The sequence below is a fragment of the Vespula vulgaris genome, chromosome 12, assembly GCF_905475345.1.
Source record: "Vespula vulgaris chromosome 12, iyVesVulg1.1, whole genome shotgun sequence".
Lineage (NCBI taxonomy): Eukaryota > Metazoa > Arthropoda > Insecta > Hymenoptera > Vespidae > Vespula > Vespula vulgaris.
This window is the reverse complement of record NC_066597.1, coordinates 1,327,600-1,355,341: the sequence shown is the minus strand read 5'-3', so window position 1 is coordinate 1,355,341 and position 27,742 is coordinate 1,327,600. Positions and strand designations below refer to the sequence as shown.

General features: G+C 29.0%; 6 protein-coding genes across 19 annotated transcripts; 2 read left to right on the top strand and 4 right to left on the bottom strand.

Annotated features, from left to right (window-relative positions):
* Positions 1-74: 74 nt before the first annotated feature.
* LOC127067926 (glutamyl-tRNA(Gln) amidotransferase subunit A, mitochondrial) lies at positions 75-2,422 on the bottom strand. The gene is made up of 2 exons (XM_051003381.1): positions 1,718-2,422; positions 75-1,643 (listed from the first exon to the last, which is right to left on the bottom strand). Exons 1-2 carry the CDS (start codon positions 2,244-2,246, stop codon positions 631-633), a joined length of 1,542 nt encoding a protein of 513 aa, XP_050859338.1. The 5' UTR covers positions 2,247-2,422; the 3' UTR covers positions 75-630.
* Positions 2,284-14,753, top strand: LOC127067922 (ELKS/Rab6-interacting/CAST family member 1-like). 6 transcript variants are annotated; one of them, XM_051003368.1, is made up of 10 exons: positions 10,694-10,828; positions 11,775-11,956; positions 12,022-12,136; positions 12,309-12,401; positions 12,488-12,804; positions 12,944-13,162; positions 13,213-13,313; positions 13,394-13,607; positions 13,686-13,913; positions 14,186-14,753. In XM_051003368.1, exons 2-10 carry the CDS (start codon positions 11,840-11,842, stop codon positions 14,600-14,602), a joined length of 1,821 nt encoding a protein of 606 aa, XP_050859325.1. In that variant the 5' UTR covers positions 10,694-10,828; positions 11,775-11,839; the 3' UTR covers positions 14,603-14,753. The 6 variants fall into 6 exon arrangements, with proteins under 6 accessions (XP_050859328.1, XP_050859325.1, XP_050859324.1 ...); XM_051003367.1 differs by having other exon boundaries at positions 10,780-10,828; positions 11,696-11,956; XM_051003369.1 differs by lacking the exon at positions 10,694-10,828 and having other exon boundaries at positions 11,889-11,951.
* Positions 2,601-9,814, bottom strand: LOC127067915 (reticulocyte-binding protein homolog 1-like). Its single transcript, XM_051003344.1, has 18 exons — positions 9,732-9,814; positions 9,516-9,651; positions 9,215-9,429; positions 8,944-9,131; positions 8,352-8,647; positions 8,157-8,260; positions 7,874-8,081; positions 7,263-7,802; positions 6,979-7,176; positions 6,657-6,869; positions 5,353-6,575; positions 4,595-5,282; positions 4,300-4,517; positions 3,599-4,235; positions 3,294-3,538; positions 3,018-3,222; positions 2,867-2,946; positions 2,601-2,786 (listed from the first exon to the last, which is right to left on the bottom strand). The coding sequence occupies exons 1-18, from the start codon at positions 9,750-9,752 to the stop codon at positions 2,646-2,648; spliced, it is 5,556 nt and encodes a 1,851-aa protein (XP_050859301.1). The 5' UTR covers positions 9,753-9,814; the 3' UTR covers positions 2,601-2,645.
* LOC127067928 (uncharacterized) lies at positions 10,158-11,555 on the bottom strand. The gene is made up of 3 exons (XM_051003386.1): positions 11,335-11,555; positions 10,989-11,220; positions 10,158-10,899 (listed from the first exon to the last, which is right to left on the bottom strand). The coding sequence occupies exons 1-3, from the start codon at positions 11,453-11,455 to the stop codon at positions 10,158-10,160; spliced, it is 1,095 nt and encodes a 364-aa protein (XP_050859343.1). The 5' UTR covers positions 11,456-11,555.
* On the bottom strand, positions 14,646-15,707 carry LOC127067933 (COA8 family protein CG14806, mitochondrial). Its single transcript, XM_051003394.1, has 3 exons — positions 15,387-15,707; positions 15,103-15,303; positions 14,646-15,029 (listed from the first exon to the last, which is right to left on the bottom strand). Exons 1-3 carry the CDS (start codon positions 15,450-15,452, stop codon positions 14,829-14,831), a joined length of 468 nt encoding a protein of 155 aa, XP_050859351.1. The 5' UTR covers positions 15,453-15,707; the 3' UTR covers positions 14,646-14,828.
* Positions 15,708-17,245: 1,538 nt separating this feature from the next.
* LOC127067936 (transcription elongation regulator 1) lies at positions 17,246-27,484 on the top strand. Of its 9 annotated transcripts, none has more exons than XR_007782787.1 (19): positions 17,246-17,499; positions 17,956-18,214; positions 18,598-18,687; positions 18,762-18,956; positions 19,053-19,296; positions 19,373-19,591; positions 19,673-19,876; positions 20,008-20,272; positions 20,343-20,575; positions 20,650-20,810; positions 20,904-21,112; positions 21,217-21,367; positions 24,833-25,270; positions 25,356-25,565; positions 25,643-25,909; positions 26,029-26,106; positions 26,196-26,419; positions 26,516-26,773; positions 26,885-27,484. XR_007782787.1 is itself a non-coding variant. In XM_051003405.1 (19 exons), exons 3-19 carry the CDS (start codon positions 17,987-17,989, stop codon positions 26,517-26,519), a joined length of 3,420 nt encoding a protein of 1,139 aa, XP_050859362.1. In that variant the 5' UTR covers positions 17,360-17,499; positions 17,812-17,884; positions 17,968-17,986; the 3' UTR covers positions 26,520-27,484. The 9 variants fall into 9 exon arrangements, 7 of the variants coding, with proteins under 7 accessions (XP_050859356.1, XP_050859359.1, XP_050859357.1 ...); XR_007782786.1 differs by having other exon boundaries at positions 26,516-27,119; positions 27,210-27,484; XM_051003405.1 differs by adding an exon at positions 17,812-17,884 and having other exon boundaries at positions 17,360-17,499; positions 17,968-18,214; positions 26,516-27,484.
* The last annotated feature ends 258 nt before the right edge of the window (positions 27,485-27,742 follow it).

The following is a 27,742-nucleotide window of genomic DNA, read 5'->3' as shown; positions in this document are numbered from 1 at the left end:
TAATTAAAATTATTTTAAGTTTTTCGCGCGCGACGATTTTTGTAATGTTAAACGATTGTAATATTGTTTAAATATTAGTTTATTTAAATATTTGCGTATATTAAATTGTTTAAATAATTGGAAAATTATTGAAAGTATTAATTTATAAATCTTCACTTTTAGAAGAGAGAATTTCGATGTTTTCTTGTCGGAGTACAAAGTATAACTAAATCGGTAATCCTCAAAATTAATCCTAATCCCGAATATGTTGATATTACACGACTTCAAGATCAAAATTTTTAAGTATTGAAATTTTAAATTATTTCAAGTTTCTCGCGTGCTATGATCTTTATAACATTAGATGCACGTACTGTTGTTTAAATATTAATTTACTGTACTCCTTATACATAAAAATTTATTTTAGTAATTGCAAAATTATCGAAAGTATTAATTTCGTTTTTTTTTTAATATTAGATATAGACAAACACCTCGTATTTGAAATATTACATTAAAATTATTCTGCTAAACTTATAAGATTTTTATGTTTCTAATAAATTAAATATAACAAATGTGTTAATTTTTTTATTATTCTAATTATATAGAAATAGGTATATTTACAATAAATAAAGGGATCTATTGTATTATGCGCACTTATTTCAATTGTATTTTCGGAAATCGTACGCAATCTTCGATCCACTTAGCTACAGTAAGCAGGCATTTTTCTTGCAAAGGTGGTGCCATTAATTGTAATGATAGTGGCAATCCCTTTTTAGATAATTTTATTGGTATATTTACTGCTGGAATTCCTGCCATATTTGCTGGTTGTGTACAATAATCCTGAATTATACACTGCCTCTGATTATCAAGTAATACAAATTCATCATAAGTTGGAGCATCTGATAGAGTAGTAGGTGTAAGTAACAAGTCAATATTACTATCCCATACTTTGTCAAAATCTTGAGAAATTAATCTACGTAATTTCATTGCTTTTACGTAATATTGTTCATAATTTTCTTGTAACAAAAAAAAGTTTCCAGTTAATATACGACCCTTAACAACATCGTTAAAACCTGCAGATCTTGTTTTTGTGTACAATTCAGTTGCCGAATTTTCTTCATCCGCACGATAACCATATCGAATACCATCATAACGTGCCATATTACTTGCTACATTGCAACAATTTAATACCGAATAACATACTATAGAATAATCTGTATGTGGAAGAGAAACTGGAATTACTTTAGCACCTGCTTCCTCTATTAATAAGGCAACTTCATCCCAGCAATTTTGTATTTCTTTGCTTATTCCATCAACTTTATATTCTTTTGGTATACCAACACATAAATTACTTATATCAATTTTTTCTGGTATTGAAAAGGGCTCATAATCTTTTTTTATAGTAGTAGAATCTGTATCATCCGGTCCTGCTATACTGTTTAGAATTAAAACAGCATCTTCCACATATCTGGTAAGAATACCAGGTACATCCATTGAGTTTACCAAAGGTATAAGACCATTTCTTGAAACTAATCCATAAGTTGGTTTTAATCCAATCAGACCGCAGTAAGAAGCAGGATTACGAGTAGAGCCTCCGGTGTCAGATCCTATTGCCGCATAACAACTGTGAGTAGCTACTGCTACCGCAGAACCACCACTACTACCACCTACAAAAATATATGTTGTTCAATCCTTTCAATTAATAAAAAAAAAAAAAAAAAAATAATGATAAGAAACGTACCTGCTATATGCCATTTATCTTTGTTAGTAGAATGTTGTGTGTTTATCTCTGTACCATCCTCATATAAATAATGCTTAGACAGTATTTCAGAACCCCATAGATTTATTGTTGGCCCATAATATGAATCAATTGTTCCTGAGCCCATAGCAAATTGATCAAGATTAGTTTTGCCAACCAGAACTGCACCAGCATTTTTGAGACATTGATAGACGGTAGCATCATATCCAGGAACAAAATTTTCTAACATAAAAGAAGCACAAGTCGTTGGCACTGCTTTTGTACAATAGTTATCTTTGATTGCAATAGGAACACCATCGAGATCACCCAAAATACAATTTTCTTCTTGTCTAGTATCTGCATTCTTAGATTGTTCTTTTGCTACATTTTCAGTTACTGTGATATAAGCATTCAGTGGTTTAATAAGCGACGTAAGATCGATAGAAGCTTTGCAAATATCGGATGGTCGTACATAGCCAGCATTTAATTTCTGTCTTATACATTGTATTGATAAAGATAGTAAATTTTTCATTTTTTAAGGTTAAGTTCGGCACTCACATGGCGTGTGCCGTGTGTCGTGTGTCTCTTTATATTATAGAATTTAGAAAGATAAATTAAAATTAGAATAATTGGTGAGTCTAAATTATTTTTATATACAACAATGTTTTTTCTAATTATTTATACTATTCATTTCCAATTATTTGTAAGATGTAATACGTGAAAAAACTTGTAAGAACATTCATAAGAATCTAACCTTACATTATTTTATTTCTTTACATTCCATTTTTTTTAGACTTTATAATATTGATTTAGACAATACAAACAATGCAAACATTATACCTAATAAATAAAAAATTAGATTTATACTGTTTTACTGTAAATAAATCAAAGACATTGCATTCATAAAATGTATGAATTAATTAGAATGATTTCAATGTAAACCCAGTTGCACAATACGCATAATCGTAGTATTTGTTTTTGTTCCAAAAAGAAGATAATGATACTGATCGTAATGGAATGGAACTACAGTTTGTAAACCATCTATTTGATGTACAATCTTTCTTTGGAATTTCTGAAAATAATCATCAAAAGTATTTGCATGGTGTGTGTGTGTGTGTGTGTAATATAATATATTCAATATTTGTTGCTTACCCCAACAAACATATATTCATAAACATAAAATTGCCCGTCTTCTGTGGTTACTATAACGTAACCATCATTATTTACAATCTCTAAAAACATAGAATAAATTGATAATCAAAATTATAACTAGTTAAATTAGATACAATGATTTAAAAATTACCGCCAATATAGAAACTTTGAATTTCATTGATAGGCGAATCATAGAAGAAACTTTGATAATGATAAAAATTATCAAATTTATAATCGTAATAATAAATATTTAAAGCGTTCATATCGAGATCATTAATCATAATGAAATAATCATCATCGTTCGATAAACTTTTTACACAATTACTTTTTCCTGGAAATCTTCTTAACAAAACGAACTAAAAAATAAAATAATAAAACAATTATTAAATAAATCCATGTAAGTAATGTAATTTTAACACGTTCATACCATCGAAGTAATAGAATCTAATTTATAAATTAATGAACCCATTTTCGTATTTCCATCACAAGCTATAACAATATACACATTATTATTTATTTGTAAAATTTCAAGAGCTGATGCACCATTCGTTCGAATCTCTTGATGCAAAGTTAGACTCTCATTTTTTAAATTTAATTTATAAATAAACGAATTCGTGTCGTGTTTTTTCGTTGTAGGATCATAATATATCGCCAAAGTTATGTATACTTGATCTAAAAAATAATTCATTTATTTATTATATATATTAATATATTTTCTAAACAAACATTTACCATTATGAATGAACGTTTTTGAATCTTTAAGGAAACCCATGGCTTCAATAATCGAATATCTTTCCTTGATGATATTAGCTGTTCCAAGTTTTTCATTGGACATCCATGAAATCGTAGTAACTTCCAAATCCGTTTCATTTCGACTGCATTGAGCATTGTAAGAAACACTACTGGTCGTTACATCTATACCAAAAAGATTGTTTGGTTTATAAAAATGTTTGACAATAGAAATATTGTTGCATCGCCAAACACGACTATCATTTTTTGTTAATTCAGCAACGTATTGCAATGGACAGGAACACTTCTCTGGTAATCCACAAAAGCTGCCATTTTGTTCAGCATACATATTTAATTTTAAGATCGAGTCAAACATAACTACGTCGATCTTTTTAACTGTCGGTACTTCGATCTTCAAACGATCTTCTTCTTCCAAATATGCAAAAACACTTGGTAAAGATTTTATAATAGAAGTTTCGTTTAAAATAGCATGTTCGATAAACGCTGTATTTTCTTTCAAAGCAGATATGCTATGATTTTCTAAATGATCCAAATCGTTGACTAAATCACTTACGTTTACACCGTTTACTAATCCAGAAACGATTATGTTTTTTGGAATATCTACATGCGATTGAAAGATCTAAGAAAAAAAGTACGATTTAATAAAATTATCAAGAATTATATTAAATCTCAATCGAACTTACGAGGTCTCCGGTGATTATTACGTTTTCATCGTTCAAAACACTGTTAGAGAATTCCTCGTTTAAGTTGATACCATTTATCAATGGAATCTCGACATTATTATTCACTTTTAAGTCATTTATATAAGTTTTTTTACCAGAAATAATTTGGGTTGTTTGTAATGAATTTATAACTAGATCAGAAGTATCAATACCATTGATCTTCTTTATCATAGCATTTCCTAAACATTGATAAGAATAAGGTGATATACTCTAATGTATTAATGCAATAATATAATAATGTGATATGTATATATACCTGTTACTTCAACTCGGCCTTGAAATTGTATATCAGAAGATATAACATGATCTTTGCTAAGCGTTACACGATTCTCTACGAATTCATTAAAATCAACGTCATCGATCCTCTTCAAAAAAATATCTCCAATAACAACGAGATTTTTTATATATGTATTATTCGGTAATATTTGATTAGAAAGAACCAAATCCGTATTCAACGTATCGTGAAGAGTATCGTTGAAAACGAGATTATCGATTATGACTTCGTTTAAAAACTCAATCGGTCCTGTTACAATATTTTTTTCATATTTATTAACAACCGAGGCATTTAATTCAATGATATTTATTCCATTAATCGTTACTATATCGATCACGTCTTGTGTCTTCAAAGTATTCATCGTTAAATTATTTTGGAAAACTTTTTGTCCACTCAAAACAATTTTCTCCGAATTTTCGAATACAGCATCTTCTATGATATTTCTAATCTCATCTATACCTTCAATATCTCCTATAAAGAACGAAGTACGTAAATGTTTTATGAAAGTTACATTACCCACAATTTCTTGCGGTGTATCTTTCCTAAGTGCTTTTTCGAATAAATGTGATAACGATTCAGTGGATTGATTAGAATTTTCCCATGAAATATGTCCAGACACGCTCAAATTATGTAAGTTTGTAGAAGTTAAAGAGATGGGGCTTTGGTATAACTAAAAATATCGAAGAAGATACTTAGAAATTATTTTTTAAAGATAATTTATATTATTTTATATTTTTTACCTGTTGAGTATCATAACCATTCAAACTTCCTACACTAACATCATTATCAACGAAGAGATCCGTAAATGTTACATTTCCTTCAAAAATAAGAGGTTCATCTATCCACATCAATTTCGAAGTGTCCAGTCCATTAATATAATTAGCTTCCATATTATCTGCACGAATCGTGTGGAACGTAAATCTTCCTGGTATTTTTTGTGAACCTATCTTTGAAAAAATACTCGAAGGAAGTGTATCGACTCTGAAACCCTCTAAAAAATCCATCGTTATGTTCTGTACAATTAATTCTTCCATCATTCCTGTCGGCAATGATATATTTTGCAATGCTATTTTTTTCAAATACATTTCAGCTGAGTAATTAGCTATTCTAATCACTTCCAATTCCTCGCTTAATACTAGATCATTTTCAATAATGATTTCTTCCATGATATCAGCGATTGTTACATTTTCCAATTCGATCAAATACGAGATATTTTTTCCATTAAAATTTTCGATCGTGATTTCTTCAGCACGAAATTTCGGTGTTCTGATCAATTCTGTTTCGTTTACCTTGATCGGTATTTTTAAATAAGGAGAAACTGCTCGATCATTGAGAAATTCAAGATTGAATTCACGTACGATTGCACGTTCTACTGAAATTGCAGGAAGATTAATGTCCTCCGACAATTTCAGATTTCCAGTGTTATTCAAAATTATATCGACGGATATATTGTTATAATAATCGGTTATCAAATGATGTAATTGTAATTTTTGGACATGTAAATCACCGCGGATTATAATACGATCTTGATGAACATCGATGCTATTTAATTTTGTTTCGTTCACGTGAAAGACATCGTTGATATGTAGATTTTTAAAATGAAGATTTGTGAAAATCGACGGAATCTTTTCGACTGTGGTGTATAAGAATTCTTCCTCGGTAAAACCATTCAAGTATTTAGTTTCTAATCGATCGATAGTTACACCGAAATCGAGTGAAACGTCATTTCGAATTGTTTGATCGGTCGATTTTGTCCACATGTTATGGAAAATCTCTCTTGGTTTAACTTTTAAATTATCCATAATTAATTTTCCATTTTCTTCAAAATCAATTTTTTTTACTGCGATGTCACCTGATATTACCACGCTATCATAAATTTGAGACGGCGGAATAATTGACATTTTTGCATCTGAATCCATAATAAGCATTTCTGTTACTTCCATCTTATCTAATATCACTTCACCTGTAAATATAATTTCTCTCATAAAAATCTAACAAATATCTTTTATATGTACTCATTGAAATAAAAATCATAATAGGATACCACTGATAACATTTTCACGTGATTTCATAGCAAATTCGGATATAGGAATGCCATTAATATATTCTACATGAAGGGAATCAACTTCGAGCGTTTTTATATATAATTCCTGAAAATTTTGATCGAACGCATTTGTCATCAGTAACGTGGATGATACCCCATTGTACATTTTTGTTTTAAGATTTTTCACCTCTACATACTGGTATGTAATGTTACCTAAAGAAAGACTTATTATCATTCGAGAAATTAATTAATTAAAAAAAAAATACTTATTATCATTCGAGAAATTAATTAATTAAAAAAAAAAAAAATCGATAAATTATACCTGTAATCGTCTGATTGCCACCTATAATGAACAGCTGATCAATCAATTGCTCCATGTCAATTTCATTGATCTTTTTTACTTTCAAATTAGGTATAGAAATATTCGAATGGACGAGTATACTATTTTCATATAATTTTCTAGTACTATCATTCTCGCTGACTAATATTTTTTCATCTTTGTTTTCTATCGTTGCCCAATCTACGATTTCGTAATGAAATTTTCATTAACACTACCTCTTTACAAACTAATATTTTTCATGATAGATTATAAAAACGTGTACTCACACTGATGAGGAATTCCACAAAGGGAATTCACTTTGAGATTATGAACGATGATATTATCAGCGTTTAGAGACGAGGCAAATTGTTGATCATCTTTTAAGGATATGAGATTGTTAGATCGATAACTAACGTTATTTAATTTATCGATGGATATCGTATCGATTACCATTTCTTTGAAAAATGCATCACCAGTGATATTGATCACACCATATAAATTATTCTTAGTGTTTGGTCGTAAAATATTTAATGATCTTTTCAACAGACTTTCGATTTTCGATTCAAGATCATCTAAATTCTTTCGAAGTTCGGATGGTGTAAATACTTCCTCTTCGACAAATAAATCAATCTTTTCTACAACACCCGATTTCAAAATCACACTTGGATATTCGAGCGTATCAAAAACATAGGAATTATTCTTTATCGAATAATTAGAGTAGAGCATAAATGACTCAAATTTCCTAATGACAAACAATCTATTTTGTAATATTCTAACGATCTCTGACAAACATTCTCGTGTTGTGTCTGTGACCATTTGTTTATTCTCTATAACATAATTTGATAGTTAATCAATTGGATTACTTATAAAGATCAATTTGTAATTCAATCTGATTTACCATGGTAGGTTTTATTTTTGACATTTAAATCCCAAATCTCGACGAAATATAAGCCGTCGTAGCTTAATGTGGTTAATATCAAAGTTATGGTCTCATATCCATTATTTAATGCTTGCATATCCACTATGTTCCTATTATTATTTAATTTTCGAACACTTAGAGACACATAATTGGCCATATTTAATAATTTAAATAACTCCACAACGTCCTAGAACATTGAAATTTATTAGAAAGTAATTAGTTAACTTTTTACAATATAAAATAAAAATTTATCTGCACTTACATTATGAGCAACAATAAAGTAGGTACCATCTTGTAAATATACTGTTTGCATAGAATAAAATGTTCTAATTTCTGGAATATCGATCCATTTTAACAATTCTGTACCTAATAACAGATCGAAAAAATTTTAATCCAAAACAAAAAAAAAAGAAAGAAAAGTAGAGATTAGATTTTCTAATACATTTGTGATACGAACCATCCCATAAATATACACTGCTTACTTGCATTTTATTTATCATTAAAACAAAATGATGATTATTGCAAGTATAATGATGAATAGACATCGGTTTGTTCGTAGGCAAAAATTGTATTATATCGATAGTATTCTCTTTGAATTCGTAAACGGTAGAAGTAACTATTGAATCGGATTTAGAATTTTGAGCAAATATTATAATAACCGATTGTTTATATTTAAACGTAGTGACCGATACAGCAGAACTGGTCATTATGTTAGTGTAGATATCCATGTAAGTACCAGCCCAATGATAAATACTGTTTTTAATTATTGATTAATATTAAATTATATCATTATAAAAGACATTGTTTAATATACTTAATATATTAATGTGTATAATAAATAACATATATATAAATATTACATAGCAATGGGACAAAAGTTCCTAAATGATTTTTAAAAATCAATTAGATCTTTTTCGAGGCTTTTTAGATCTACAATTAAGCTTGTATTATAGTTTTACAATCTCAAAAAAAAAATTAGTCTGTAAATTACGAAAAATTAATTTATGAATTAATCTAGAAACTTTTAGCCCATTCTGTAGAATACTTACACGCTTATATTATCGACTAATATTAAATAAAGCCGATTAGCTTTGGTAAAGAAACAAGCATCGATTAGTTTTGAATATATAACATGTTGTCTATGAATTAAATCTGTAATATCGTTTCCTGTGTACAAGCTGCACCAACCGATATTGTAACAAAGAAAAAGATAAAGAGTCGTTTTCCATTTAATTGTCTAAAAGATAAACGATTGATTATGATCTCGGAAAAAAATATTGAAATATTATAACATACGTAAGTAATGCATGTAAAACATACTCTAACGAATTTGATAAAATAACCCTGGCCAATAGTACTTTTTTCTTTAAATTTGAAAACTTTGCTCGAAGTAGAACCATTCATAAAAATATCCATAGTTCCATTGGTATGAGCGAATAACATTTGATTAAATGTATTTATTATTAATGGTGGATTTGTATCCCATATCGTATCCCATGATTTTAACCAACTCACATTGTAATTGTTAACAAAAACTATAATCACATAAATCTACTGTATATATTTACGATTTTTGTTTTCTTATTTTAAATTAGATATTTTTCTTTTTATATTAATTCACCTGTTTGAGATGCTTCGATATGACTTTTAGCTATATTAACTTTGGCCTCTCTTAATTTTTCACTCAAATATTCATTCAATTTTATGTTCGAACATTTTCCTCGTTGTACAATCGATCCAAAGAGAATCGCGAACAACTAAAAAAATATATTTTTAATAAAGAAAAATAATAATTTAAATATTTTATTAATCTTGTTGATTTGCAAAAATAACTTACAAAATAATTCAATGTTCCCATAGTTATAAGAAAATATTGTAATAATCCTATTGATACATTTATAATCTCTCGTTATGACTGACTAAATCTCTATGATATCAGGAAAGATACAGAATTCTATAATTTATTAGATCTTGTTTAGATCAATAGATATAGTATACAATATAAATATGTTTGTATGAAAAAAAATATATATAAAAGTTATCTCAATGATATTTGATAATGTATAGAAATCAAATCTTACGCGCGCTTGTGTGTGTGTGTACATATAACGCGCGCGTGTTGTTACTTTTATTTGTTTATTTTTATCTATTTCTTATATTATTAATAATTGTTAATTATTATATAATATATGTGTGTATATATAAAAAAAAATCTCTGTTGTGTGAAAGATGTCAATTTATTAAATATTTTATAATTTTTACATTATTGACAAATTTTCAAAGAATATAATGATTGTGGCGTATACCTGAAATTCTTGAAATTAGCTAAAAACTGTTGAAATTCTGGCGAAGAACTAATAATACATATCTTTTCCTTTCTTTTCGACCAAAAATTTGCCATTTTTAATTTATTAGAATTAATTGTTCTTTCGCCGTTATCATTGAAAACGCCATTTTGTTTGTACAAATATTTTACCGACCAAGAAGAGTTCAACATGTATTTAGTCGATAAGGAAGTGAAAGTATTAAATATACTAACGGTATATCTTTGAGAGAATAAAGTTGATTGAAAATGAAGTGAACGACTTAAATTAATATAATAAATTAATTGAGATACGTGTTCACATTGAAAAACGTCAAATTCATTGTACGAATATGCAAACTTGTGTGGGTCATAGGCATTATTATTATTATTGCAAATAATATCCCTGTGTTTTTTTAAATCTTTACTAATAATTTTTTGTTCATTTTGATTTTCTTCGAAAGAATAAGATAAAATATTTGATGAAGATTTCATTATTGAAAACCATTCTTGATTTGATTGCGTAGTACTCGACCATGTGTCATTACTTTCGAAACGTGTTGTTGATTCTCGGTGTAAAATAGTGGAGTTTGTACTAAATGATGATAGTGTGTAATAAAAAGGATATATTGGTACTTGGACACCAACATTTGTCAATGTTTTTTTACTGGAATTAGTATTAAGTTTTTTCTTGTTGTCTGGCCTGCAACACACACACACACATACACATACACATGATCATTTAGTTTTACTTTTTATATATTAAATATATACCAATTAAATTTTACTAACGTGTTTATAAATTTCTCTGATTTTCTTCTTATATAATTTTCAAAACATGTAGTAAATAAAATGAACCAAATAGATACGAAAATGACAACAAAAGTCGTTAATACTCTTGATTTTCTTATGGTACCCCATGATTTGTGACTTTGTTCAATAAAATGTGAAATACTCATTAAAGTACTCCTCTTTTTAATTGTATTTTCTTGTGCTGTTGTCCTTGTTGTTGGAAATACCTTATCTTTGTCAAAATTACAATAAAATTATTTGAAGCAGTTATGTATTACAATGTACTCATTAAAATATTAGCTGTATAATGAATGGAGTAAAGAAAATCATATTTTTATGTTGTCACCTTCAGAAAGTATTAATTCATTATTATAATACAGATCATTTGCACAAAGTGCTATCCATAGTCCTATACCACATAAAAGTAGTATACGCCATCGTACACGAATTAATATTTTTTTTAACATGTCCAAATATTTGTTCACACATATTTCAAAACATGAGCACGATTAAATATTTCTATATAAAATTATATCACATTAAATAACACCTTGTCAAATTTGATAGATTATTTTCTTATATAAAATAGAAATTATATCAATTTTGTTTTACGTATTAAAAAGTAATTTTGCACATTTAATTTAGTTGAGAAATATTATTAATTAAAAGATGTTTTCCCTTCTGATAGATGATTTTATTTTTTAAAGGTTGAAAGGTAAAAAAAATGACATTCTACCTTTCATTAAAATAAACAAGAGATTTCCACATTTTATCTTGAACACTTAGGTGGTTAAAAATTGAAGCATCAAATCAAAATTTTTAATGCTTTTAAACTAACGAAGAAACTTAGAATGTGCAAGTCTCTTCTTGTAACACGTTTAACTGAACTTAATCAACAACTTGCAACAATTGCTAAATTACAAAAAATGGAAGATGAATATGACAAAAATCCAATCCTATGTTGTAAGGTATATAATATTTGTATGTAATACATAGTATCTAGTATATCAATATTAATAATAATTTGTCTAAGATTTGTGATTGTCAACATCATATACTATCCACTGGAGAAAATAAGAAAAAAATACCATGTAATATCAACACTTGCAAAACACGAAAAAGATGTACTTGCAATAAGACAAGAAAATGTAAATTTTTTATTAATATAGATATTATACATAACTATTTACTTTTCTTTATTACATCACTTGCATAATAAAGATTTATTAATTAGTATATAAAAAGGTTATATAGTACTATTAATAATATTATGAATTATTTTTACAATTATATTTTCTTCTTTCTTTCGTAAATTATTAGCCTATAAAAACGATGAAAAAATTAAAGAAATCTCAAATAAACAAACATATGATGATGAAGCCATAAGAAAAGATGTATATATTACTGAAAATGGTAAATGAATTAAATAATATATCATTAAGTAAATAAAATCTTATAGACAATATTTATAGTATTTAATTAAATGACTTCTATCAAAGGACAGATCCTTGATACAAGATTAGAAAATGTACAGGATTTAGAAAACATAAATTCTATAAGAAAGCAAATTACACAAGAAAAAACGAACAATGATATATCTGCAAAACGAGATACGAATCATTCTGAAAAACATGAATCAGTCTCAAAAAAGATTGATAATCAGAATACAGAAAATGAAAATGAAATTATGCGTAAGACAAATGACACAGTGCAAGACAAGGATAAAAGTAAAGAAACAGAAAAAATTATAACATTGCCGGATGATAATGATAAAAGTGTTAATACAGAAGAAATTAGGATAGTGGCAGTTGACAAGGTAAATGAAAGAAATATTTTCAATAAAATAAGCTACAAAAGAATTCAAAAAATTGTCATTTATAGGGATAATGTAGATAAAAAACTGAAATCTCCAATTTTAGTTAAAGGATTATTTATAATCCAGGTTGATTTATCAGGATTTATCTAACGAAAAAAAACAGAAGAAAGATTTGGAGGAGAAATTGCAAAACGCGAAGCAACATTCAACAAAGTTGAAAGAAAATGGAGAACAACCAATATCTCACCTAAAAGATGCTCTACAAAAAGCTGAGGAGCAACTTGCGCAAGCAAAAAAAGAAACTATTACAGTTACAGCAGATAGAGACAAATTATTAAAAACTATATCAACTCTGAAAGTAAGTATGTCAAATTTGTAAGATGAAAAATTAAAGATTTATTTTCTTAGGAGGAAATGGAGAATGCAGTTTGCAAAAATGTGTCTTTACTTCGCGAATGCCAGGATTTAAAATGTAAATTGCAGATAGCTTCTGAATGTGAAACAAAAACGTAATATACAAAATAATTATATTGTATGATTATAATTTTATTATAAGTATTATGTCAGATGTTATATTTTTATTTTCAAGTTGCACAGTTGTTCAAGACGAAGTTAACCTTATAAAATCTATAGTTAAACAAAAAGAAGAGATTTTACAGGCGGAAATAATTGAATTAAAAGGATTGATTGCAGAACTTACAAATGTTACAAAAATACAGGAGAGAAGAATATGTGAATTAAGTATTATTTGTAAAAAACAGCAATGCAGTTTACGTGATAAAAGTAAAACAATTATTGAAAAGGTTAATAAATTATTTTACGTTCTAACAGCTTCTAGATAAGTTTTACATAAAATTAAGTTTTCATAATGCACTTTTTAGGAATCTAAAATATTCGAAATGCAATCACTACTGAAGTCGTATAGTTGCAAATGTACAGGAATGCAAAATGATATTCAAAAATTAGAATCTAGTTTAAATAAAGAATCAAATACATGTAATAGTTTAAAAGAGGAGTTAGAACGTTGTAAGGATGATTATAATTGTATGTTGAACATTAAAACAAAAATTATAGAAGAACAAGACGAAACGATAAAAAAGCAGAAACGGGTGAGCAATTAATTGTAATTCTTATTGCAATTAATATCTGTAATTAATATAAAAAATATTGCAAATAATCACAGTATCAAATAGATATTTACAATCAACGTTAAATATAATATAATTTTTCATGGATCTATTACGTGTAATTCCAAAAACCATGTAGTACTTTTGACTACAGTAGTATTACGACACCTAACGCGCGTAATTCTGAACGAATCGTATTATTTTTAATTGGATTCTTTTAATAAAAAATTATATTTCAAATAATTTTTTCATAGTTATTGAAAGATAGTGAAAATATGGCTGAACAAGCTGCTTCTGAATTTGAGGAAATTAGAAACGAACTTGTTCACGAAAAAGAAACATGTGAATCTTTAAGAATTGCATTGATTACTGCAGAAGTTCAATTAAATCAAGAATATAATGTGGAATGCAAGAACTGTCAAAACTTAATGGAAGAAATAAATTTGTTAGATCAACAAAAACAAAAATCATTAATTGCAGCAAAAGAAACCTTACGAAAGCTATGTGTTTCTGTACGGGATTACCAAAGGGAATTGGTCTTTGAAAGACAACAGTGTAAATTTCTAACATTAAAACTGAAAGAAAAGCAAGAAGAAGTTGAATACATCAAAAAAGAATTTGCTTACAAAAAAGGACCAATTGTGCGCAGAACAAGTGACTTTCTATACTAATAGATACAATCAAAAGGATAAGATTAAAAGTAAATTTTATGTTTTTTGTTATTCAATTTATTAAAAAGCAAATTAATATAATCAATACTAGAAGTAGCTAAAAGTATGTTATTACATTGTTGCATATAACTATTTCCTTTATTAATTATAACTAAATTTTATTGATGATATTTTTTTTACAAATATCCTAACATTTCACTCTTCTGAAATTTAAATTCAATATCAATTATTTAAATATTAATTTAGATATTTTTACCCTCAATTCAAGTAATAAAAGATTAAAATTCTTTTTATACCACAAAATATTATAGTCAAAATGTAACCTCCAATTTTTGTCAAGAAAATATTTATAAAAAACAGACATGTCATCTGCTGTTAACGATGTTTTACCTTGTGCTTTCAATGTTTCTTGAAACTTACTACGTTCCTGAATTTAAGAATATGTTAATAAAAATCTTATTGTTTTCTTAACGTTTATAAGAAATATTCATCAATTTTACTTGTATGAAACTCTTGTTATGTTTTGTCCAGAATGTTTGATTCCAAAGCTGGGTATCTTCTCTAGCTTCTCTGTATTTTTTCTCCAATTTAGATTCATTATTGGACTTTTTAAAAATAATAGGTCTCAAATTTGAAATAGGATCTGGATTTCCAATTTGATCAAAATTTATTTCATTTTGTGCCTTATCTATCGATGATTTCTGATGTAAAGCAAATGAATTGTGTGACAAAATAAATAGATTACATTGTATTATGTAAACACCAAAGTACTACAAATGCTTACTGAACAAAAAGGACGAATTCTTTTAACTAGATCTTTTCTGAATAAGCAAGTAGATTTACTATTCATTTTTTATATTATTTACACTTGAATGTTTGAGTCTTACAATTCCTGTAAAAATATATTAAAAAAACATAAACATGTGAGATAATTCTTCGTGTCTACATAAAACTGTTTCATTAACACGAACTCAATATAGCGATTTTTTTTGCAGTTTGTAATTTAAATTAATTCACATGGAGTATTCATATATCGACTAAGAAACATTAAAAAAGAATTGTACATTAATATTAATATCAATATCTAAGAAATATTTATAATTGACACCATATAAGATGTAATTTTTTATATGTTTATTTGCATGATAATTCGTAGTATTTTTGACTAATGTAGTCATGGTAGACTTGATATCTAACGCGCGAGATTTGAATGCATTCATTTATTTGTTGTTCATGTTAATCTACGAAGATCATTAATCAGTTTATCTCAATGACAAAAACTAAAAGGTAATATTGAAATTAGAATTATTTGTACAAAAGTAAAATAAACAGATGCAAAAGTAAATTCTTAACTACAGTTAAATCTTAATTCCATTTCAATTGCTTTATTTATGTGTATTATTTTATTATATCATAGATATTCAGCAAATTATAAAAAACATATTATGTCAAAGCTCTGTAAAGCAAAAAATAGTTTGGACAGAAGAAAAAAATGTTGGATAAATCTGTTTAATAAGTATTCACAGCCAGTATAAAAAATTTTGATTTTTATATGAAATCTTCATGTTATTATAATTTATCAAGAGTATACATTATTAATCTATATGCCATAGGTATTAAACAAAACAGAAATAAATATTAAAACGTTAATCCCAGAAAAAGATAATGCTGATATTTTAGAACTTAATAGAGCAAATACAATTACATCTAAACCCGATGTATTTAGAAACTATTCATTGAGTCCTAGAAATTTAATTCGTCATTCATTAAAGCATAAAAGAAATTATTTAACAACAGACTCATTTTTAACAAAGAGAAATTCCTCAAATCTTTTATCTACGTCCAAAAATGTAACTTATTCTGACAGATATAACGGTAAATATACAAGTATGGTATGATGTATAAAAAATATTTCTCATACATATTTCATTAACACAATTTTTATCCTCTAAAAGATTACACATCAGCAAACACACAATTTAAGAACACAGAAAAAGTAAAAGACATCAGAGAATATCGAGACGACATAAATACGACATATCCAACAAGGTTATAGATTTGTATATATTTCGTATCATGAAAAATATAAATTAAAAGCTTTTTAATTTGATTTTAGAGTAATATGGAGTATTAGCAGTACCAGTCTATCAATAATAAATCTTGTATCAAATAAGATTATAAATATTAAAAAACTATATGAACATCCTACGTTTGAAAGTAGCACAAAAAAAGAGGATACTAATTGTGCGGCAGAGAACATTGAACTACAAGGAAGTAAAAAATTCTTTATTCAAACACGATTATTTGATTCTGATTCTGATTGAAAAAGTATAAAAATTTAATAAACTAAAAGATGCATTATATATATTTATAAATAATAAATAAATGATAAATGATATCGGGAAAATATTACGATTAAAAATCAAGATGAGATTATAGCTTTAATAATAAAAATTCGAGAACGATATTAATAGATTACTCGTATTAATTTCTTATTATTTATTATTCTTATTTTATCAAATGTATTTTAATACGTTTGTCGTTTGTCCAAAACCTGGTAATTTATTTTATGTTCTTGAACCTTAGGAAAGAATAGGAACTATTTGTTTATAGGTTGGTAATACTATGTTTACGGCTTACGAATAAAATAGTGATTTGTTTGCGGCATTTTTCTACAAGCTAAGAAAAGTAGTAAATGGCTGTGTAGAAATTAAATTAGTTGGACTGATCGGTGAAAATATAATGGAATCGAGCAATGAGCAAGCATCAGGAATTGTCGAGGCAAATCTCAACAATGAGCAGGAGCACAATGACGAGGGCATGGAAGAAACGGAGGATTATAGTTTCGATGGAGAAGAATATCGGCACTTCGTACCGCGAGGAAGAGGTAGCTTCAGGTGCGTCGTTCTTGTTTACTCCCGGAAAATTTTTTATTTTTTATTCCAGAGAAGTAGAATTTTATTTACTTAATTAGGATTAGATCACAATTTTCTTTAGCAAAATCGTCGACCAATTTTTTTTTTTGTATGATTGACAAAGAAGAACAACAAACATTGCGTCGCGTGTTTAAGACGATCACATGAAGAACATCGTTTTTCAATGGTATGACGATGAAGTAACGAAATGCAATATCATGCACTAAATGTAATTTTACAAGATCAACATTAATCGTCCAAGGTGAAAGGTTTTGCACCTTCCATTTATTTCAGTGCCAAAATTCGACGTTAACAGTTATGAGTCGGGGATGTAGAGTTTTTATGCAGATCGAAGTATCCAAATTTCGTACGTGGACATTCCAAGTCATGGCTTAGATTAGTTATTAAAGATAGCTCAAGTGTATAAAATAATTTAAGGGGTCGTGGCAGAGGTGGTTTTGATTTCCCGATGAGAGGCGGTCCTCCAAGGTTTCGAGGAAGAGGCTTTGGTCCAAGGGGTCCGATGTTCCGCGGGGCTAACAACGGATATCCGTTTGAGGGTCCACCACGACCAAACTGTCCACCTGGTCCAGCCGGTCCAAGGTTTAGAGGGCCTCCACCATTTGATCCAAGCTGGGGACCTATGGGACCACCTAACATAATGGGACCACCGAATCTTATGGGACCACCAGGAATGGTAAAGAATATTTTTTTTTATATATATATATGTATATGTATATACGAGTAGGAACAATGTTTGTATCATGGTGATAATAGTCTTCTGAGATATCTGTATTTTCTTCATTAATACATTCAGTAAAATATATTCAGAAAATTATATAATAAATTGTTATAAAACTCGATATATTCTGGTAAAAGCAAAGCAGATGGGGGACATTATATGAGAGTAAACAACTGGAGGAATACTGGTATTTGTTAAAATTTATGTCATTTGTACTTCCCTTATTTCCCTTACAAAGATCAATCTATTATATAGAAATGGCTTTATGAAAGAACATTCCTTATGATAGTTCTTTTCTTTTTGCCTGGTATCCCTTTGTCTATTACATGTGTTAATAGCCACCACCGCATATGATGAATGGTCCCATTGGGACAGGACCGGGACCGTATGGGCCACCTCCTGGAATGGGACCACCCAATATGAATAGCGTAAGCTAGTCATAAGTGTAATAGCAGAAGTATAATGTATCGTATAACATAAGCAATTGCAAGGTGTGTAACAGATTCCAGGTCAACAACAAAACCAGCAGCAACAGAGTCAACCGCAAGCAAACATTCCAGGGCTTGACCTTAATGGGGAAGTTTGGGTAGAAACTAAAACACCAGATGGGAAGTCATATTATTATAATATTCGATCTAGAGAGACAACATGGACGAAGCCGGAAGGATCGAATGTAAAGGTCATGGTGCAAGATCAGGTTAGTAATATTTTATAGATTAATAAAATAATAGTAATTTTATTATTTCTAAAATATGTTAATGTCACGATTGTGATCTTATGTTTACCACATTAGCTAGAACAGTTAGTGCATGGGGCATCAAAGCAAACAGCCCGTGCTACCACTCCTACTTCCACACCTACTACTCCAACACAAGTTAATGAAAATAGAGTATCTCAAAGTAATGAACAGTCGTCCTCCAATAATGCTGATGCATTGAATCAGATGAGTACCGCGCCTCCAGGTACAGGACCACCACCTTCTCTAAATGATGCTCCAGATGTCAATGCACAAACTTCAGATACAAGTCAAACTAATGGTAATAAAATCTCTATTATATTATTATGTATTCCAGTGATTTGTATAAACTTTAAAATATATATTTTATACTAAAGGATCAGTACCTGCGACAGTTGCAAATGCACCAACGATAAATACATCAACAATAAATACGAATATAATGCAGCCACCACCAAATATGATGCCGATGCAACATAGAATGCCCAATCAGTTTGGTGGTCCAATTCCGACTCAATTTGGTACAGCTCCATTTGGTATGCCACCACCAGGATTTCAACCATTTGGTGGTTATGGTCCACCACAGACAAACTGGGGTATGTATTAGAGAAATGTTTCCAACTGAAATTTTCTGTGTGATTGAAGATTGAAAGTATTAAATAATTTGTTATTATTAGGTATGCCACAAATGCCACATGGTGTAATGACTTCCCAAACTCCTGCTGAAGATCCAGCTATATTAGCACAACTTGATTCTGAATTAGTTGCATCAGCCATGATTTGGACAGAGCACCGTGCTCCAGATGGTAGATTATATTATTATAATAGTAAAGCAGGAGAATCTGTGTGGGAAAAGCCACAGGCATTGAAAGACTTAGAAAGTGAGTTAAAAATAAACAATACAGTTAATTCGTGTTGTTAGTTTATAATTAATGCTTTAGAAAGTTAATTTAAGAATTGTTATGCAACGTAATATTTACGAAGACATTATTTTCTTCAAACGTTATAATAGATGCGAAATTAGCACTTCGACAAAAAGCAGAAGAAATATCAACTACCACTTCTACCACTACTGCAACTACCTCCAGTACCAGTAATAACAAAAGTCCTGAAGTTAATAAGCAAGAAATCAAACAAGAGAGCACTCATGATACCAAAGATAACGCAAAAGAAGCTGAGACTAAAACCAAGAAAGAAGAGACATCTTCGAAGGAAGCAATTAAACCTCAGGATAAATCTAGACCAATTTCCAGTACACCCGTACCAGGAACACCATGGTACGTTTAAAACATTTTAATATAATATTATTATAATACACTGTTTAGTAATATATATTTATTCATTTAGGTGTGTCGTATGGACTGGCGATGGACGCGTCTTTTTTTATAATCCCTCGTCAAGAATTTCTGTTTGGGAAAGACCGGACGATCTTATCGGCCGTCAAGACGTGGATAAGATGACATCTACGCCACCAGATGCAGTTGGAACACCGAAACCAGTACGCCAATCGGATACAAGTGAAAGTAGTGATGATGATCAACCAACTCCAGCTAAGAAAATTAAACAAGAAGAGCCTAAACGTATGTTGCATTTTACATAGTATTTCCTTAATGATTTGTAAATAGAATAGCATATACTATTTTCTTTTATAAAGCTGTTACCGTAAAAGAGGAAGAGGACAAGGATGGTAAGAAAACGATCGACATTGGGAAGGAAGCAGCGATCGAAGCTGAAGTGAGGGCAGCCAGAGAAAGGGCCATTGTTCCGTTGGAAACTAGGATTAAATCGTTTAGAGATATGCTTGCAGAGAAGGATGTAAGTTTTGTTTAGAATAATTTATCTCTATAAACTTTTTATGCATATGCACAAGCTCTATTTGTATTAATAAAATATACAATTGTATATTAGGTATCGGCATTTAGCACGTGGGAGAAAGAGCTTCATAAAATCGTGTTCGATCCTCGTTATTTGCTTTTAACATCCAAAGAAAGGAAGCAGGTTTTTGAAAAGTATGTGAAAGAAAGAGCGGAGGAAGAGAGACGCGAGAAAAGAAACAAAATGAAAGAACGTAAAGAACAGTTTCAAAAACTTTTGGAAGAAGCTAATCTTCATGGAAAGTATGTAAAATATATCTATCTGACAAATTTATTTATTTGACAAAAAGAGAGAAAACAAAATTGATAATCGAGCTGTTTGTAAAAATACGTGTTTTAATTTGCAGATCATCGTTTAGTGATTTTGCACAAAAGCATGGACGTGACGAACGATTTAAGAATGTGGAAAAGATGCGTGAACGGGAAAGCCTCTTCAACGAGTATCTCCTGGAAGTCCGAAAAAGGGAAAAAGAGGAGAAAACCGCCAAGCGAGAGCAGGTATTCTTGATTTATTAAAATAATAATGATTTTACAGTGACGCAACAGCTATTTTTTAAATTTGTTGTTCGAAAACTTGCAGTTATTTTCAATATTTAATATTATAATAAAAAAGAAAAGAATTTACATTTTCTTCACACAATCTGTTTATATAGATGCATTCAAAAGATTTTAATTTATAATATCCTGAACATGATGACGAGTTAAACATAAGAATATTTTTTTTAATGTAACGTCGTTTTGATGTTTCAAGAAAAAAAAAAAAAATAGAAAGAAAGAAAGAAAAAATTAAAATCGTTTAAAAAAGACTGGTATTCAATTATAACTTAATTTATAATCTATTGAAAAAATGTTTTAAACGTATTCTTTTATATTCTATTTTTATCATGAATGCATCTTGGTCTTCTATATTTATGTAGAAGTGATATAAACAGAGTATTTTGTTTAAGTTAAATATCAATAAAATTCAATACTTTCGTTTCAGATATTTTAGTAAGATCTTCTAAGTTATATCTTTTTAATTTTTCTTATAAAGTCATATAACAAATAGCTTATAAAGATTGAGTGGAAAAAAAGAAAAAAAGAAGAAAAAAAAAAGACAAGAAAAAAGAAAAAGAAAAATCTGTAATTGCAAAGTAAGATGCACTTACAAGAATTAGTACTTATTAGAATGCTGAATTTTGTTTAGATTCAGCATATATTTGTGCTTTGAAGAACTTCCATTGATTAAATTATCCAAAAGATATATTATTCCATTAGTTAGCAATGTTTAGCATTGATTACTGATGTAAGAAATAAATGATAAACAAAACACCATGATTGCTTTAGTTCGAAATATATAATGCGACTTCTTAAATAATTAATAATATATAGTTGATTAATTATATATTTAATGAAATATGTATTTTCAGATATAATTAATTATTCTTTCAGGTTCCATAGGTATGTTATTATTTTGTTCCACTTGTATGATTACATATAAAATGAATTCCTAATATTTATGGCTGAAGAACACATACCAGGAGAAGTTTCTCTAATCATTCTCTACTCCAGTAGATTTGCTCGATAGAGAAAATTTTTGTAGCTCTAAGACGGGAGATGTAGAGAATAAAATCTTAGTATGTGACGGTTCCTTATATACTTATGTGTTCTGAACTCTCCACTTCAGTCAGGAGGCAGGCAGGACAGGTTCCGTATGTGGAGTGGCTTGGTTCTGAAGCTGGTTGGTGGCATGGATGATGTCATCTACCATCCCCACCTACACTACGTGGCACAGTTGGCACACCCTCGCGCGCCGCATTCTTTACTCCAAACCAGAGTCATGAGAATGAACGAACTCGGTATTTGTATATTACTCGTAATCCTCGTTACTTCAAAAGATTAACTTTTCCCCAAAATTAAAAACAGTATCGAAAGAGTTACATGAGAACCGCAAGAGAGTTTTATCTCACAGGGTAGCTTTACTTGCAAATACTTTGATATGCATTATTTCGTTCTCGGGACTTAAAAAAGTTTATTATTTTATCGGTATTAAAATTTGTATTCAATGTATCGAAGCAAGAATGAATTCTTATATTATTTATTTTTACATTTGCATATTTAAAAAAAAAAAAAAAAAAAAAGTATCAACTTTGATTGTAGAATGTAGAAATCATTTGAGAGTCAATCGTTAATCGTTCTTGTATCGAAGCATTATGTCATGTGTTTGAATTAAGAAATGAAAACTTTATGTACATATCTTAAAACTACATACATATATATGTATATATTACAGTAATATTTCTCATATACATATATATATGCGTGTGTATTTTCTGTTTAATAATTTTATTTACGATTTAAGTATTTTTATTATATCACGAAAATATACTTGTGCGAGAGAAAGGATTTAGATTTTATTAGAGTACAGAGTCAGAGTGATAGATCAAATTTTTGTAGTAACGTGGTATGATGTTAAATGGGAATAATGGGGAGTATGCATTTGTATAACAGTAGATTTATGTTCTTTTATGAAAATAATAATTAGATATGAAGGTAATAGAGGTGGACATCATAAGGTAGTTAGATTGTAGTTATCAAGTTGATTATGTAATACTAAATCTTTCTTCGTTGAAAATCAATGTGAAAAAAATAGGTTCCAACTTGTGATATTAAAAAAAAAAAAAAAAGAAAGAAAAAAATTATAGAAATATTTCACGATCAAGAATATTTTCTCTCATTACATGGATATTATTAGTAAAAAAATATCATGAGAGAGAGGCTAGTTACTATACGAAATTCCGAAGTCGTCCGTAAATTACGCAATGGGAATGACAGAGGGTAATAAAACATTTTTATGTTTTAGCAAAATTAAAAAAAAATTAAGCTGGAATCATTAATAATTAAGATGGAGTCACTTATAAACATAGTTAGTTTTAAATATTAATTTCTATATTTATATATATATATATATGCATACACATATACATATACATACATACATATGTATATATATTTATATGTGTGTGTGTGTGTATATATATATACACATTCTCTTTCATATTTATTATTTAATAAAGAAAAAATAATATCAAGTATTTTTATAGTATGAAATATAAAAAAGAAAAAGTTGTTAGTGCTACAATGCCACTATAATATTGTAGAACTAATACTCTAAATACGGAACTTGAAGAAATAATTAAAAGGGAAGTAAGAAGTAGAGTTAATAGCTCGTTTCGTAATTTGGACGGCTAAAAATTTCTGAAATCATACAAACTCGATAATAACTTACTAACATATTTTTTCTTTTCAGCAAGGGAAGGCGTTAGAAAACATATCCATATTTTAAAGCAAGTTGTCATTAAATCAAGACAAGATACTTTCTTTTCTTAGGAAGCAGAGTTACATTAATACAGAATTAATTTTGATTTAATATAGTTCGTTCTAGTGTGTATGGGTGAATGTGTAAATATAAATGTTTTATATGTGCAATATGTAAAATTTAATGTATGTATATTTTTGTATGGAAGTGTGTGTATATTTGTTTAATGACAGCTTGCTACAAACTAATCATTTTTACAGCTATAATGAGTATACTTTTTTTTCAGCAGAAAACAACAGCATATTTCATAAAAAATTCCAACAAATAGAGCCCTTAAAGTTGTGATATCTCCTGACGCGAATGAACATTATTCAATATTTGTTCTACCCATTACGAAATACACAATTTGAAAACCATAATACAAGGTTTGCAAGTTGAAATAGTTTGATCCACATTACAAATAATTACTTTACATGATACAATTATAAAGTGATTGTAATGTGGTTATAAGCGTGTACTCATTGGTTGGAAATATTATTAAGCGTGCATGATAAATCCGAGCCAAAACAGTTTACAATTATAATAAAGATTTGTAAAATAATAGTAAATAAGCAAAATTGTTGTTATTTCTCAATAATGACGATCTTATGATGAATGTATTTCAGGTGAAAAAGGAATTCATAGCAATGCTACGTGAGCACAAAGACATTGACAGACATTCGCACTGGAGTGACTGTAAGAAAAAATTGGAATCTGATTGGAGGTACAGAGTCGTAGAATCAGCAACCACTAGAGAAGATTGGTTTAGAGACTATATTCGTATTCTGAAGGAGGAAAGGAAAAAGGAAAAGGAAAAAGATAAAGATCATCGGCACAGAGATAAAGACCACCATAAATCTGAGAAGAAGGACAGGGACCGGAAGGATGTGGATAAGTATAAAGAAAAATCTAAGGACAAATCTGATAAGGATAATAAAGAAAAGAAACAGAGACGGACAGATACTGGAACTGAAGAAAATGGCAAGGAGAAAAAGGAAATTGTTGAGAAGGAAAGCGGAGAATTAGAAGAAAGTGACGAAAAGAATACAAAAAAAGAAAATGATGTAATTTCTCTATAATCATTTTATATCTTTAATCATTGTTAACGTATTATATTATATTATATTATATTATAACGTATTCGTATAGAAGGAAGAAGGAGATGATCATTCCGATTCCGAGGAAGATCGCGAGAAACAGAAACGAGAACGTGAAAGAAGAGCAGAAGCAAGTTTACGAGAAAGAGAAAGAGAGGTACAGAGAACATTGGCTACACATCTTCGAGACCGCGATAAAGAAAGACAGCATCATCGCCATACGGAAGCTGTTCAACACTTCAGTGCACTTCTTGCTGATTTGGTAAGTATAGCAAAAGTTTCCTTTGAAATAAGCTAATTCAAAAATAACACTTTCCAATAAAATATATTGAAATGCAGGTGAGAAACGGTGACCTTGCGTGGCGAGAAGCAAAACGACAATTAAGGAAGGATCATAGATGGGAATTAGCGGAGAGTTTAGATCGTGAGGAAAAGGAACGATTGTTCAATGAACACATCGAACAGCTTGGTCGAAAAAAGCGAGATAAATTTAGAGAGGTTTTAGACGAAGTAGGTGCTTCGACCGAACTCACAGCATCTTGGAGAGATATTAAAAAATTGTTAAAAGATGATCCTAGATATATTAAATTTTCATCCAGCGATCGGGTACGTTGATGATAATAAAATTTTTAAATTTTTTTGAGAATGTACATTAATCGTGTATTGTACTCTATTTTTCTTTTTCTTGTTTTTTCTTTTTTTTTTCTTTTTTTTTTGATGAATAGAAATGTGAAAAAGAATTTAAAGAATACATAAAGGATAAACTTGTTGCTGCTAAGGCAGATTTTAGAGAACTCCTGCAGGTATGCAATTTTTTCTACGGTAACGTATTGAACATATTTAATTACTATATTTCTATGTTTCTTCTCATTTTTTTTTTCTTTTTTTTTAGGAGACAAAGTTGATTACTGATAAGACGTACAAAAAGGTGCAAGAAAATAGTGCTTGCTTAGTCGAAATTGAAGAAATTTTGAGGAAGGATCGACGTTTTCTTGTATTAGAAGCAGCAGCTGCTGAACGAACGCGACTGTTGATGGGATATTTGGAAGAATTAGCTCGAAGAGGACCACCTCCACCTCCCACAGCATCTGAACCATCAAGAAGACCAACCACGAAGTAATTATTATTATTAGATAATTTTTTTGAAGAAACTTCACACAAACAAAGAAACCCCATACAACTTGCGAATATGATATATTATCTTTATTTCAGTTAAAGCATTTGAATCAACAAGTGAAAACATAAATGTGGTGTCCAAAAAGAAAATGAGTTATTGAATCTATTGCTATAGTTGGATTGAAGTACTTTACACGCAAGGTGATAATCGTATGTAATTATAGGTATCAATAAAATAACACCAATTCCACACAGTTAAACGTGTGCCGTGTTATACAGAGTACTAAGTTACGATGACTTATTCGTTGAGAATCATATAAGGCAAAAAAGTGTATTATGAAAATAAATACATAGGTATTTATTACATTGTCAGATTTAAGATCCATTTAAGATTGTCCGGTTTACAATACTTATAGTGCAAAATATGCTTTTATAATTCTTTTATATAAATTTTCATGTGTAAAGGCAAAACTCTAGAATGCATGAGATGAACATTCAACTCAGCTGTGTGCGTTTGAAATTGTGTAACTGATGATAAGTTATTAATTATTTATGTTAGAAAATAATTTCCTTAACGAGACGTGTACCATAAGGCAATTTATGACAATCAGATGAGGTATATTTTTTAGACGCACGATTATAGAAGATCTTTCGAAAGTTAAGTTATTTGAACCAGTTATACAAACACAGCGTAATAAATGTAAGTATATGATAAAAAAGAAGGAACCGACTAGAATATAATCTGATGCTCTACGATAGTTCATATTCCTCTCCGTACTTGATGTTATAGGAATGCGTTACATACTTGTCCTGTTAAATACGAAGATATCGAAAGTTTCCACGAACAATTGCTTCTGTATATTAATCATTATCAACAAGCTAAACCAAGAAAGACAACAAGAATTTATATCAAATTCATGAGTATGGTAACCGAGAAATTGTAAAGCGTATAATACCCATTGTAGAGTTGTATCAAGAGACAGTATATTGTTGTATTTTCTCAGTATACTCCACATAAAATTCTATATTATGAAAATGATTTTAATTATATTTGCATTAGTTCAATCTTAGTTCTTTTTTCTGTCTTTATCAAATTCGATTTGTTAGCGATTTCCCTTCGTCGATAGTAAAAAAAATTCTTTTCAAGAAGATGGATCCACAAGAATCTCTTAATTCTTCTTACGCGTCCCTTCATCTATATCAACGCAACACCGAACTATCCAAGATTCTTAAAAAAAAAAAAAAAATGGTATTTTTTTCCTGCAATTAACAATATTTTCTTTTGGTCTCTCGTAACAATGTTAACATACGTTTCCTTATCAC

Coding starts and splice junctions, on each gene's coding strand:
- LOC127067926 (XM_051003381.1), bottom strand. CDS start 2,246: ATGAAAAATTTACTATCTTTATCAATACAATGTATAAGACAGAAATTA. Junction 1,644..1,717: donor AGATAAATGGCATATAGCAG/GTACGTTTCTTA, acceptor ATATTTTTGTAG/GTGGTAGTAGTGGTGGTTCT.
- LOC127067915 (XM_051003344.1), bottom strand. CDS start 9,752: ATGGGAACATTGAATTATTTT. Junction 9,652..9,731: donor TGGGAACATTGAATTATTTT/GTAAGTTATTTT, acceptor ATATTTTTTTAG/TTGTTCGCGATTCTCTTTGG. Junction 8,082..8,156: donor ACTTTATTGTTGCTCATAAT/GTAAGTGCAGAT, acceptor TCAATGTTCTAG/GACGTTGTGGAGTTATTTAA.
- LOC127067928 (XM_051003386.1), bottom strand. CDS start 11,455: ATGTTAAAAAAAATATTAATTCGTGTACGATGGCGTATACTACTTTTA. Junction 11,221..11,334: donor TGAATTAATACTTTCTGAAG/GTGACAACATAA, acceptor ATTTTGACAAAG/ATAAGGTATTTCCAACAACA. Junction 10,900..10,988: donor TCAGAGAAATTTATAAACAC/GTTAGTAAAATT, acceptor TGTGTGTTGCAG/GCCAGACAACAAGAAAAAAC.
- LOC127067922 (XM_051003368.1), top strand. CDS start 11,840: ATGTGCAAGTCTCTTCTTGTAACACGTTTAACTGAACTTAATCAACAA. Junction 11,957..12,021: donor ATCCAATCCTATGTTGTAAG/GTATATAATATT, acceptor AATTTGTCTAAG/ATTTGTGATTGTCAACATCA. Junction 12,805..12,943: donor GGATAGTGGCAGTTGACAAG/GTAAATGAAAGA, acceptor TTGATTTATCAG/GATTTATCTAACGAAAAAAA.
- LOC127067933 (XM_051003394.1), bottom strand. CDS start 15,452: ATGAATAGTAAATCTACTTGCTTATTCAGAAAAGATCTAGTTAAAAGA. Junction 15,304..15,386: donor GAATTCGTCCTTTTTGTTCA/GTAAGCATTTGT, acceptor GCTTTACATCAG/AAATCATCGATAGATAAGGC. Junction 15,030..15,102: donor ATAACAAGAGTTTCATACAA/GTAAAATTGATG, acceptor TCTTAAATTCAG/GAACGTAGTAAGTTTCAAGA.
- LOC127067936 (XM_051003398.1), top strand. CDS start 17,345: ATGGAATCGAGCAATGAGCAAGCATCAGGAATTGTCGAGGCAAATCTC. Junction 19,877..20,007: donor GGCATTGAAAGACTTAGAAA/GTGAGTTAAAAA, acceptor ACGTTATAATAG/ATGCGAAATTAGCACTTCGA. Junction 20,576..20,649: donor TAAACAAGAAGAGCCTAAAC/GTATGTTGCATT, acceptor TCTTTTATAAAG/CTGTTACCGTAAAAGAGGAA.